The 12,576-nt window shown below is 36.2% G+C and overlaps 2 protein-coding genes across 4 annotated transcripts in view; one reads left to right on the top strand and one right to left on the bottom strand.

Moving 5' to 3' along the window:
* Positions 1-444: 444 nt before the first annotated feature.
* Positions 445-5,252, bottom strand: dscc1 (DNA replication and sister chromatid cohesion 1). Its single transcript, XM_027148925.2, has 9 exons — positions 4,926-5,252; positions 3,944-4,112; positions 3,186-3,323; positions 2,984-3,074; positions 2,277-2,415; positions 2,013-2,065; positions 1,478-1,635; positions 1,234-1,382; positions 445-668 (listed from the first exon to the last, which is right to left on the bottom strand). Exons 1-9 carry the CDS (start codon positions 5,093-5,095, stop codon positions 557-559), a joined length of 1,179 nt encoding a protein of 392 aa, XP_027004726.2. The 5' UTR covers positions 5,096-5,252; the 3' UTR covers positions 445-556.
* Positions 5,253-6,318: 1,066 nt separating this feature from the next.
* The window catches only part of deptor (DEP domain containing MTOR-interacting protein), a 31,856-nt gene continuing 25,598 nt past the window's right edge, over positions 6,319-12,576 (top strand). The window contains exons 1-2 of one of the 3 annotated variants that reach the window (XM_027149299.2): positions 6,319-6,686; positions 6,980-7,067. In XM_027149299.2, the coding sequence (XP_027005100.1) occupies positions 6,982-7,067 (86 nt within the window). In that variant the 5' untranslated portion in view covers positions 6,319-6,686; positions 6,980-6,981. Of the gene's footprint in view, positions 6,687-6,977; positions 7,068-12,576 lie in introns of all 3 variants that reach the window. The other 2 variants (XM_047811392.1, XM_047811393.1) reach the window with 2 other exon arrangements.

The following is a 12,576-nucleotide window of genomic DNA, read 5'->3' on the forward strand; positions in this document are numbered from 1 at the left end:
CCATAGTACTATCTCTTACATGATAATCAGCCATATAAGAATAAATAGCTGTAATTTATTGTCATTTTCTGTTTGATCTCTATTTTTGGATTTAGTTTTACAATTTTTTTGGTTTGCTCTATTTACTAAAATGTACACATATACATATTACCCAGTAGCCTTATTTAAACCAACTCAAGTTTACTATCTATTAATATCTACTTGTAATATTTCTATTTGTTTAAAACATATAATCTGTTCAAGCTGAATAACACGGTCATATCGAGTTATATGCGTAATATACATACACTCAGCTAGGGTGTGTATGCTTCCTATACATCTAACAGAATTGTTGGAACTTATTTGAATTAGCAGCAATTTATTAGTGTCATAACTTTTGCCTTACTAATACCTGTGTGGAAAGGAAGCCTATACAGTACTGCATACTAAAAAACACTGTAAAACTGTTTTATAATACATTTTATTAACACATTGTTGGCAATACATTAAATGTAAAAGTACTAAGAAAGAGGAAACAAACATTTGAGTCTTAGACAAAGAGAAGTGAAATTATATGTCATGTTGTAACTGGTCTTCTTGAGTTGTAGACTTTTATCCCGTTCTGCATGGAGGAGCGAGCGTGTTTAGTCAGCAAAGCTCCGGTTGTTTGCTTTTCTCCACACAGATCCCTGTTTAAACAAACATTCAAAAATTAAACAAAGGCATCCTTCTTCCAGCAAGTGCAGTGAGGTGTAATGGAAATTTCTGTTTATTACACAAGCAGAAATAATATACTCATCATACATGTAGAAGTTTAGGCTACAACCAGTGTGTCATGCTTAAGCTACAGTATACAGTAACTTTATCTTGTAAAACAATCCAGAAGTTTTATGGTAATCAAAGTGTTGTCCGTGGAGCCTTAGGAGTCTGTGTTGTATATCCAGGGATATCGGATTTTATTAAACAGTTTGTCAACTAATTTAGTATAATTTAGTATTGTATACAGAAACATTTAATTAAGATGATTTAAATGTCATTAAAAAACTTGGCATATTAAAAAAAATACACCAATTATTCGGATTTACTTGTACTTTCTTGCACAGTGCCACACACCCAGGTCCCACATGTATTGCTAAATTAAAGTAAAATACATGACATGATACAGCTATAAACAATTTTCAACCTACTTAAAAAAATATATATATATTAAAATCTGTATACAGAGACCAGATGTGCAAACAGTATGAAGCTCACCGTATATAGGGCTCGATGTCCTGCTGTGTCCACTTCTCCCTCATAGCAAAGAGAGCGTTAAAGCGATCCAGTGTGTCCTCAGGCAGATCCTCTACTCGCAACAGTGAGATGGTCTCTGGCCTAGAGTTGCAGTCTACCAGAGCCAAGCCCTGAGCAGCACACACATCAAACCCACTATAATAAGATGTCACCTAATTAATGCTGAACAAATCACTGACAAATATGTACATGTGCATCATCTTACGCTGAGCTGGTCTAGACGGGTGCTCATGCCCTCAGGAACGCTCTGCTGCCACACTTCCTGAAACTCCAGCAGGTTGAACTTAACAGCGTTCTGCAGCAACATTTGAGCCATGGCCCTGCACACTTTATCCTCATCCAGCTTATACATCACCTCACCATCTGAGCAATGGACAGAGCGAGTGATCAAGGGGGACAGACGAAACGTTCACAAAGTGAACTCTTTTACATTTATTGCTGGAAACTGTTTGAAAAATTCAGACAAAACACACAACGTGCAGAAGTGTATGGGTTTTATCTCTTCTGGATATCATTTCTTTGACGATATCAATAGCTTGTATATTGGGCAAAATCGAAGACAGTGCAGACTTGGACTATTAATTTGAAATTTTTAGTCTATTTCTGAAAATTTTGACTTTTTCCTCTTGTTTTTTCCTTATTACTGTCTGTGTGTGTAAGGAGGGTCTCAATCTAATCTATTTTTCATCACAAAAACGGAGAATAAGTCAGCAGCTGAGCCACAGACAAAATTTACTGACCTTCAGTGTTATACCGTCTTCCGTAACAGTTGAGGCAGTGCTCTATCATTGCTCTGAAAATGATGCAGCATGATCAGTACATGTCCCCATAAAGAACTAACTAAAATTTGCAACAGTTATTCAATTAAATTTTACTTTTAACGTATTACACATAGAAATAAACAACATAAATTCCAAATGACCAGTGAAAAACAACAGAATTTATGAGTGTTCTGTACACCTGTATGAGTAAATTTACACCCTGTGAACCCCAGCTGCACTCACTTAGGCTCTAAAGGCGCCAGCTCCTCCAGACACACACTGAGAGGCACTTTACTGAAAGACCATGACTCTGAATCCACCAACTGAGTCACATGACCCAGGAGCTTCAGCTCATAATCAAAATCCAAAATCCGCCAGTATCCTGGAAAGCAGAGTACAAAAAGGAGTAACGAGACTGCACTCCGAGTGCTTGGATTCTTTTTTGAGTGAAACTTCTGTAACTTGTCAATAGAACTGGCCGATATGACAAAATATCCCATCACAATATTGAAACAACTGTACAATAAACAATGTTTTATGATGTAAAATATATCTGACAACCAACTGCCAAAACAAATGGTAGATTAAAAAGAGTAAGATTTTAAAATGTATAATAACGGACAGCTGGACTGAATTTGATGATCCTTTTACTACCTTTTAACTTTATTTATTTTTACTTTTACCTATACTTGAAGTCTTTGCCCAATTTAAGATTAGATAAAAATACATCATTTCAGATTCTTCCATTCAGTTCATAATAAAAAGATGAAAAAATAATAAATAATATAGTCAGACCAATGATATTTAAGAAACGCCTGTTGTGAAATGTTATCATGATAAGAATATTAAGTCATCATTGCACCCAGATACAAAAACCCTCACATTTCACACATTGAAAAGCTTTTCTAACCTTTCAGCATCCTCAGCAATACTGATGCAGCAGCACTTACCATCAATTTTACATGCATGAATTCCTTGAAGGTAGGCCTCAATCTCCTCTCGGCTTCCTTGAATCCTTTCTAGAAGTTCTTCCATCGTATACTGAGGACAATAAATACAACATTCAAGTCTTTATGCACTTTTGCTCACTCCATTTATATTGGCACATTTAATACATTGTGTGTGAAGCTTTCATGTACTTTGCTCCTGTACCTTGTTGAACTCTGGAGATTCTTTCTGTGCACCGATCGGTGGGCCATTGTATGGGTTCTCCATAAGCAGCTTCTTGACTTTCTTTAACTTTGGTCGTTGACATCTCAGCTCCCAGTAACTGTTAGCATAACCCCATATCTGACAATACAAACTGGTATTACATCCTGCAGATGTACTCAATTCTCAAACACTTTATATTCAGAGAAACAGGACAATCCGAGAGCAGCAACACTACCCACTGTACACCTCATAACTCCACGACTGCAGGTTTTATACTGATTTCACTGGCTGCCTGGAGGTTTGCATTTCTCGCTGTATAGGCTTTGTATTGTTCTGGGTGCTCCAGTTTCCTCAGACATCCCAATGGTGTTAAGTAGACCAGCTACACTAAATTGCCTCTAGGCATGAATGAGTGTTTGAAGGTCTGTGAATCGAGGGGTTTTTCCACATTGTGCCCAGAGTCTTTGAGTTTGGAAATACACCATGAGCCTGACTAGTGTTTACAGATGGAAGGATGAATGAATAAATGGATGGATGGATGGATGGATGGATGAAAGCAATCCGAAAGCAAAGTTGCTAATGAAACCAACACTGAATATGTATAATATACATATAAACTGATAAATTGTCTTGCAATGTCATAAACCTGTTTTACAGTTTACAGATACAGTTTTTCTTGTGACTTGTGAAAACTATAACAAACTTAAAACTTTCAGCTTGTATGTAGCAGTTGGGTCTTCTGGGGTATAAGGCCTTACCTGGGCATGAACTAGCTTGGGCTCTGATGCACTATCAGAGAGATGCTCTGGAGTAATACATCCTGGTACAAACAGCAACAAATTAGACGTATCCGCTATTTTCAGGTCAAAGGTCTTGTCTTCACTGCACAGGACAGCATGCTCATCCTTGTCTCCTCTGATTGTGAGACTGATGGTGAAGAGGCACAACAAACAGCAGAAATTAGTTTGCGAGGTGGCTGTAGGTGGGATGTAACTTTACTTAGAACTACTTTAGATAAGTGATGCTCAAGGTGTCTTATTTTTTTGCACTTGTAATATATTTAACCCAATACAGTATCATGGTTTTCACACTTATCACAATCAAATTACTACCTTGTTGCTGACTTATTCCAAATACATTTCTGTCTTCCCACACGTTTTAACCCAGACTTACTTTGGTGTTTCTGATCTCTTTTGTGTCTAATTGTGACTGATTTTTTTTTCTTCTGGAACCCTGTCAAATAATGTTAGAGTAACCTTTGTTACTCTGTGCAGGATATGCAACTCCACTGAAAACCCATTGGCCGTGTAAAATAATTTATACCTTTGTATAAGACCGCCATGCTATCATGGATATCGCCGTGCATTTAATGACTATATATAAAATGTATAAAGTAAACTATGGTAAAGAGGAATTCTAGTCACGTGATCTGGAGTGTTGAACATTTTGACTTGCATTACAGCGATGTGTAGACATGCGCACGAGCTCTTTTACATGAAGTAAAAAGAAATAAAAAGTATAAAATAGTTTATTAGTAGGAAAATATTTCTGTAGCGTTAGGCGTTCATCTGCTAGTACTCCATAATATAGTATGGGTTGTCCAGTTTTAATAATTGTCCCTGCTTTCTTTGCTCTGTAATATGCAGTGTAACAACGGTTACTAGCGAATTCATTAAAGTGGTGTTGTATTTGTTGTGCTAGTTCTGGTCACTCGAGACAACAGAATAAAACAGTGAGCACCTCCTTCCTGCTTCAATGTGTTTACACAGTGTGTCGTCCAGTTCCATGAGGCAGTAATCTCCAGAGGAAACATTGCTGCTGAATGACAGACAGTGTGTTACAGGGTGAAGATCCTCTTCCTTTAACTTGGCGATTTGTAGCGTGTTCTGAACCTCCTCTAATGTCCGCATCGCGTCTCTTCAGCTAAAGTTGTGTTAGTGATTCCTTACTTTGTAATCAGACAAAGCAGAGTAGGCTACTAAGCGTCAAAGCTAAGGCTAAAGCTAATCTTCTTCAGCTTGTTGTGAGCTCAATTCTCCCGCAATATTTTGGGGGAAGTCTTATTTGACCAGGGTTGCCAGATCTCTTTGACATTACAACACCCAAACTTTAAAAACATAAAGTAATAATAATAATAATAATAATAATAATAATAATAATAATAATAATAATAATAATAATAACAAAACAACATAAATAATGATAATAACATTATCATTATTATTGTTGTTGTTGTTATTATTATTTATTTATGTTGTTGTTGTCATTTTTGTTATTATTATTATTATTATTATTATTATTATAGTAATATTATTAATAATGAAAACAACGATAATAATAACAACAACAATAATAGCACTAATAATTACATAAATCATAATAATAACATTAATAATAATTAGCTCTATAAAGGACCAATTAAATTATACATTTATAAAATAAGATAGAACTGTTTAGGGAAAGTTCTCAAATACTGTTACAGTAAAATAAAGTTTAGGTCCGTTTACTGTAGGATTTTTTTTATTTCTAAACAGCATTTCATATTTAAACTCTAAATTTTAATCGTGCACAGAGATAAATCTAATATTTTCATAACATAAAATACAATATAACATTTAGCGTGGTTGTTGGAACTTGAGGAAAGTTTGATATACCTGTAGTGAACCACCGACCAAAGCCAGAGAGATATGAGTGATAACAGCGGATATGGCAACACTGAATTGGGGTGACGTTCTCTACACCCTGTAGATGTTGGCACGCGACACATAAGATAGTCAGTAGGTGTCGCTATAGCGACAAGTTTTCAAGGCTGAATCCCAAACGCTTACATTTCATACATAAAGTGAGCAAAATATGGAGCAGAAGCATTGGTTTCAAAACTGATTGTAGTGCACATATGTAGGAAGTAGAAAGTTTTTTAGATTTATGTTTTTTAGCTTGGAAAAACAGACTCGGTTTTGTTTTTGTTTGTTTGTTTGCTTGCTTTCTGTTAATGTTTCTTAAAGAAAAAAAAACCTTCCTTCACTCAGAACAAAATAAGACAATGTGTGTGACATGGTGAGTCTGACTAAACCCCGCCTTACCGGTGACTCCCCCAGTGTCTCGCCCTGCTCGCGCTGCCCGAGATAGTAAACAATCAGCAGTCATCTGGTCACAGCGGCTGATCACTGACATCCTGGACCACTCATGATCTTCACACATGATCGTTAATTCATTTACAGTCTTGGACAAAATTCTGGAAAACAAAAAATCCGCATGCATTTTTTATTTCCCACACAGAAGTTCCTTTGTGCGACTGGAAAGAGCGAGCGCTTTGCTTGATGGGATACAAAAGGCACAAGTTTACGCCTGTCAGCTGGATTTAAACAGCCATTGAGCAACACAGTGGCTGAATGAGAGAAGCTCCAGTTATGGACAAATCAACTCAATGGTGACTTTGACCTTAAACCAATTTTCGGGATTTGTTGGAAACGCTTTTATAGTCAAATCAAATCAAAAAAGGTGATTTTCTTTTTCTTTTTCTTCTTCACTGTGTTATTACCTGAAGCAAGCAGTTATGGGTTATTACTGTTCCACCTGTTATTATTATGTAACTCATAAGAAATTTATTGTCCTGATCAGTTAGAAACAGAAATGTGTGAGATTGATGTCCTAATTTTTAAATAGCAGTGATTTCAAGTCTCTTTTAGCAGTAATGTAATAACATAATATGGTCATGATATGGTTATAGGTGGTTGTATAAGGTGAACTCTTTGTGTTTTTTACCATTTTTTTTTTGGCTCTGTCATGTTTAGATATGGACTCTATTGCGAACACCATGCAGAACAAGGCTGAGGAGCTGGAGCGCATGGCTGAAGTCCTCATTACAGGCGAGCAGTTGAGGTAGGTGTGATTCCACATGGATATGTCCCAAACCTCACACTGCACCCTACTAACATACATCCCTTAGCCAAATGATCAGATATTAATATTTGCTAGTGTGACCTCGGCCAGCTACTGTACCTAAACAAAGGACTCTCACTAATGTCGAATCCCAAACGCCCTACATTACACCTGAAAGTGTCCTGCATTCGAGTATATGGACATTTGACATCCTGACAGATGTGTATGCATTCTTGATGTCAGTGTTTTTGTGTGCCATCGGTGTTCACCTTTCCCTGACATCTTTAATGATTATCTCCTAATCTAATTGACCTGGTCTATTCAAATAGGAGACAGTTACATTTTCACCTCAACATTCACAAACAAGGAAAATATCCTCACAATTTCATCAGTTCCAGATGTGTCTCGGACAGTAGTGTGTACCTTGGGATGTGGCCAATGTGCTGCAATGTTGCTATCTAAACAAAGGCGAGTGAGCTCTCATGGACGTTCCACACAATTGAACATGAACTGCATTTGACATCCATGCGGGCTATGTCTGACATTTGACAGCTACTGTATGTAGGTTAGTAGGATTTCTGGGTATGTGTAATGACTGGATTGCCACTGTTGCAGAAAACAACACAGCCATGACCCACAAAACCATAAAACTCTAAAGATATCTCTGAGCTGTGAATGGCATCTCAGTAGTTTAGCAATATGACTGTGGTGTGTCAGTGAAAGCCATGCAGCTGTCAGCTAATGTGTTGGGACTGAATAGACACTGAGTGGAGCATGCTCAGAAGGAGGTGTTGCCTGCATGTTAGATTCATTTGCATTTACATTGATTCAACTGGCAGAGGCTTTTAACCAAAGTGACATGAAAATGACGTAGAATATAGTCCAAGTGTAGACCTTTGATAGACTGATCAACAAGCCATTAGAGCGATTTTCCACAATTGACCAACCTGGCAAAGACATTATTACCTCCACCTTACTCTGACTGCAAAATATAATTTTCTGCTTCTTATTTTCCACAGTAGTTGTCTTTTACTGTATACTTCAGGAAAAAGGCTATTAAACCTTAAGACCAAAATCCAGACATCCTATAAATGTCTGGTAAAGGCGTCTTCTAAACGTCATGCTCACTGGCATAAAATGTCAAATACTGTAGTATAACTGAGAGAGCTGAAACTAAACAGACACACACACACACACACACACACACACACACACACACACACACACACACACACACACACACACACACACACACACAAAAACAGTGAGACAGCAGCAACTAAATACGAGGGATGAAACAAGTCTGTGTAATCAGTATTGATAGCACTGCTAGTCAGGAAGCAGTCTGTCAAGCAATGAATGATACAATACTACAAGGAAAATGCAATTATGTGCATAATATTACATGTTGCCACAGGCAAAAGGGTCATAAATCAGCTTGGGGTGTAAAAGCAAAAGTGAAAAAAACTAAACACACACAGAGGGTACAGTAGGTGTTATGGGTGCCTCACTGTGCCTTACTATACTGTAGTCTGCACTATTTTGGGAGTTTTGTTATTTTGGATTCATATCTGAATGGATGTTGCAGACGATATTCTGGTGCAGGAATATGAGAATAGAGAATTTAACAGGGCAACTGTTAAATTCTGAATATTGTTAAAAAATGAATATTAAGTAAAACTACACTACAGGCACATTCTCAGTGTTTTGGATGGATGTTTCATGATCACAGAATCCTGCTCTCATTTTACAGCCAAATGTTTAATATTTGAGGCTGAGTCAAATTGAAGATTTTTCTAAGAAGCTCTTTAAGCACTGGAGCACGAACAAGATTTACCATTGTATTTATTTGTATGTACTATTCACATACCTGTGTTCATCTTATACTTAGAATGCCAAATGCAATCTTCCAGTAATACCAGACAACATACAATACTATGAACAACCTGTATGCATAATTATAGAAAGTAGGAGATAACCAAACAACCCAGAGGAAAACCTCATACAAAGAACATTTGAAACTCCTTATCGTAACATGAGCTCAGGTTTAAACTGGGACTGTCTTGGGACTTTCTTATCAGTTTTTATATGATCATCTTTATACTGTAGAATACATTTTTACATTTATAAACAAATTTATTTATCAGACATTTTTTTTTAAATATTGCATTTTAAAGTCTTTCATTTCATACTCTTTCATTGTGGAGCCTTTTCCTGAGCTTCCCAATGATACTTTACCAAATTTTCCTTTATTTTTTAAAGCCAGCAGGGCAGCACAGTGGTGCAGAGGGTAATGTTGCCACCTCACAGCTCCAAGGTCCAAGGGTCATGTGTTTCAAACAGTAAACATTTATTAAGTATTGCAATCTTTCTACAAAAGCCTGCTTTCAAAATTCACTTGTCCAATTAATAACGAATTTAACGAAATCTGAGATAGTAGACGGATCCTTAGATCATGCCGCCATGATTATTTTAAGTTCATTTATACTGATAAATGTACAGTATATACTGTACATGAACCTATCCTGATGCTTAGCACAATTCATGATGGATGTCAGATGTTTTTTTCTTATGTGCTTATGTCTTTTTAATTTCTAATGGTGTGTATGACTTAAAACATTTTATATTACTCTAAACTTTTCACCACACAATGCCATCTATACAGTAGCTCCAGTGACAAATGGTGACACATAAGCACTGCATTTTTGTGAGAGTCTTTCAGCAATGGCTTCTTTCATACTGTGCTCACACACAGCTTGCTGTTATGAAAGTGCTGTTTAAAGGTTGAATTTGAAACTCAACAGCCACACAGATCAGATGTGTAAGTTTGAAACTGTGTTCTTTGGGTGTTTTCACTCTTCTTCATCATCCTTCTGACTGATGTGGGAGGGACAATACACTCATGGGTCTGTTTTAGACACCTGAAACTTTTTCTACAGCCATAAACATGGTTAATGATACTTTAAAAGGCATACAGTATGTGTATTCTTTGTTGTATGGTAATGATATGCTGTATATTAAACTGCTTATGTATTTTTATGTTAAATTTGCATTGAATGTTCTTTGCTCCCCCCAACCTTATTCCTAGTAAGATTTATTTTGTTTGTTTACACAAAGATAAAAAGTTTCTAAAACTCTTTAAGTAGAACAATTCTATGTATTGTTCCATGTGAGCGCTCATGGATGTGGAAACAGGTCAGAAAGAACAGTTTCAGTTCTCTGTAAATTAAGCAAAAATATGACAAAACTTTTTAGTAACAACAATAATTGCTATTTCAGCTTTTTTGAATTTAGATCAGTCAAGAAAACCATCTAAAAGGTAAACAGGTAAATAATAAAGTTTATGTTAAATATTTTAAACAGAAATATGCACAGACTTAGTTACAAACTTAGTGTGGTAAAATGAGCATTATATTGATATACAAAGGCTACATAAGGCCATAATAAATGTTTAGAGGTTATATTATTATTATTAGTAGTAGTGGTAGTAGTAGTAGTAGTATTGTAGTTTCCTAGTTTAATATTAGTTTACAATAATAGACATGCAGTGTGAGAAACACATTCTCTCTCATGTCAGTTCACAGTCTAAATGAATTTATCATTAGCTTATCTATCAGCGTCAAATATTTACATGGGAACATATTAAGAAAACTGGGCAGATATTTTTCTTCAGGAAAAAAATCTAATCTCTGCAGACTTTCTTTTTTTTTTCTTCTAAGTGCAGTGGATGATATCTTACTGGGGCAAAGAGGAAGTAAAATCCGGATAATATGTGCAGCACACTATTACTGTATTCAGTGATGAGGAGTGATCATGATAGGATCTCTTTACAGTTTACTTTTGAAAAAGGAAGTGACCTTGAACATTTCTCAGTTTTTATGCACTTATGCATGCATTTATTTTAGGAGATGCTAAAATAAACAGTACAGACCAAAAGTTTGGACACACCTTCTCATTTAAGAGTTTTCTTTATTTTCATTACTATGAAAATTGTAGATTCACACTGAAGGCATCAAAACTATGAATTAACACATGTGGAATTATATACGTACATTACAAAAAGGTGTGAAACAACTGAAAATATGTCATATTCTAGGTTCTTCAAAGCCACCTTTTGCTTTGATTACTGCTTTGCACACTCTTGGCATTCTCTTGATGAGCTTCAAGAGGTAGTCACCTGAAATGGTCTTCCAACAGTCATGAAGGAGTTCCCAGAGATGCTTAGCACTTGTTGGCCCTTTTGCCTTCACTCTGCGGTCCAGCTCACTCCAAACCATCTCAATTGGGTTCAGGTCCGGTGACTGTGGAGGCCAGGTCATCTGGCGCAGCACCCCATCACTCTCCTTCATGGTCAAATAGCCCTTACACGGCCTGGAGGTGTGTTTGGGGTCATTGTCCTGCTGAAAAGGTGGTGTGTCCAAACTTTTGGAAGGTGTGTCCAAACTTTTGGTCTGTACTGTACATCCCCTGAAATAAATACTAGGATTTAGTAATATTAGCAGCTGTAGCAGTAGCATTAGCGTCTCCTGTGCTGTCAAGAGACAACATGCAGTGTTCAGATAATCCAGTAAGAATCTCTACTTTCATCTTAGTTTCTTAGTTTATGGTAAACGTTAAGATGTGTGTTTATCCCTGTAATACCTTCAACATGATTCAGACAAATTCAGCAAGGGAAACAGATCATATGGTATAGAGGACAAACACGATATAAGCCAGTTTTCAAGAAACTTATAATTGATTAAATTGAGCTTAAGTTACACATCACTTACAATGTAGTTTAGTGGTATTGAGGCTCCTCAAAATCCAATATATATATTTATTGACATGAGTATGCATTCTATTTGAATGTGAAAACGCTTTTTTAACACTGTATGTAATCTACAGTATGAATATATGAATAACTATAATGAAACCAACTTTACTGTTGTTATATTAAGTCACCATTTTATGCTTTCCCTTTGTTTGAGACAGAACAGTTGTCATCATAAGTTTACATAAACTTTGCAGAATCTAGACAATGATAATAATCTTTAAAACATATGAAAATTCATAAAAGTTGTATTTTCATTTAGTTCTGCTCTGAATAAACTATTTCACATAATGAATGTTTACATATAGTCCACAAGGCAGAATTTACACAAATGAATCAGTTCAGTAGTTTACACAGGCTTGATTTGTAGCACTGGTGTTGTTACCTGGATCATCAACAACTTTTATATGATTTATGATAGTTCTTAATAAGCCGCTTGTTTGTTCTGGTCAGTTAAACTGCTGCTTCAGGTTTTCCAGCATTTTCAGCATCTGCATTTTTGTGGCTTTTCCAGCATTTTCTGCATATTTGGCAGCGGATATATGATGTTGAGATCCATCTTTTCACACATCTGTGGGAATTGTACACAACTATTACAAAAGGTGTAAACATCCACTAAAGGGAGCACATTATATTAGGGGCCAGGGACTGTAACATTTTGAACACGATGATTGTTGTAAATTGTTTTTATTTTGTATT

Source organism: Tachysurus fulvidraco, chromosome 3 (assembly GCF_022655615.1).
Source record: "Tachysurus fulvidraco isolate hzauxx_2018 chromosome 3, HZAU_PFXX_2.0, whole genome shotgun sequence".
Lineage (NCBI taxonomy): Eukaryota > Metazoa > Chordata > Actinopteri > Siluriformes > Bagridae > Tachysurus > Tachysurus fulvidraco.

Coding starts and splice junctions, on each gene's coding strand:
- dscc1 (XM_027148925.2), bottom strand. CDS start 5,095: ATGCGGACATTAGAGGAGGTTCAGAACACGCTACAAATCGCCAAGTTA. Junction 2,416..2,983: donor TCATGCATGTAAAATTGATG/GTAAGTGCTGCT, acceptor TCTGCTTTCCAG/GATACTGGCGGATTTTGGAT. Junction 1,383..1,477: donor CCCGTCTAGACCAGCTCAGC/GTAAGATGATGC, acceptor TGTGCTGCTCAG/GGCTTGGCTCTGGTAGACTG.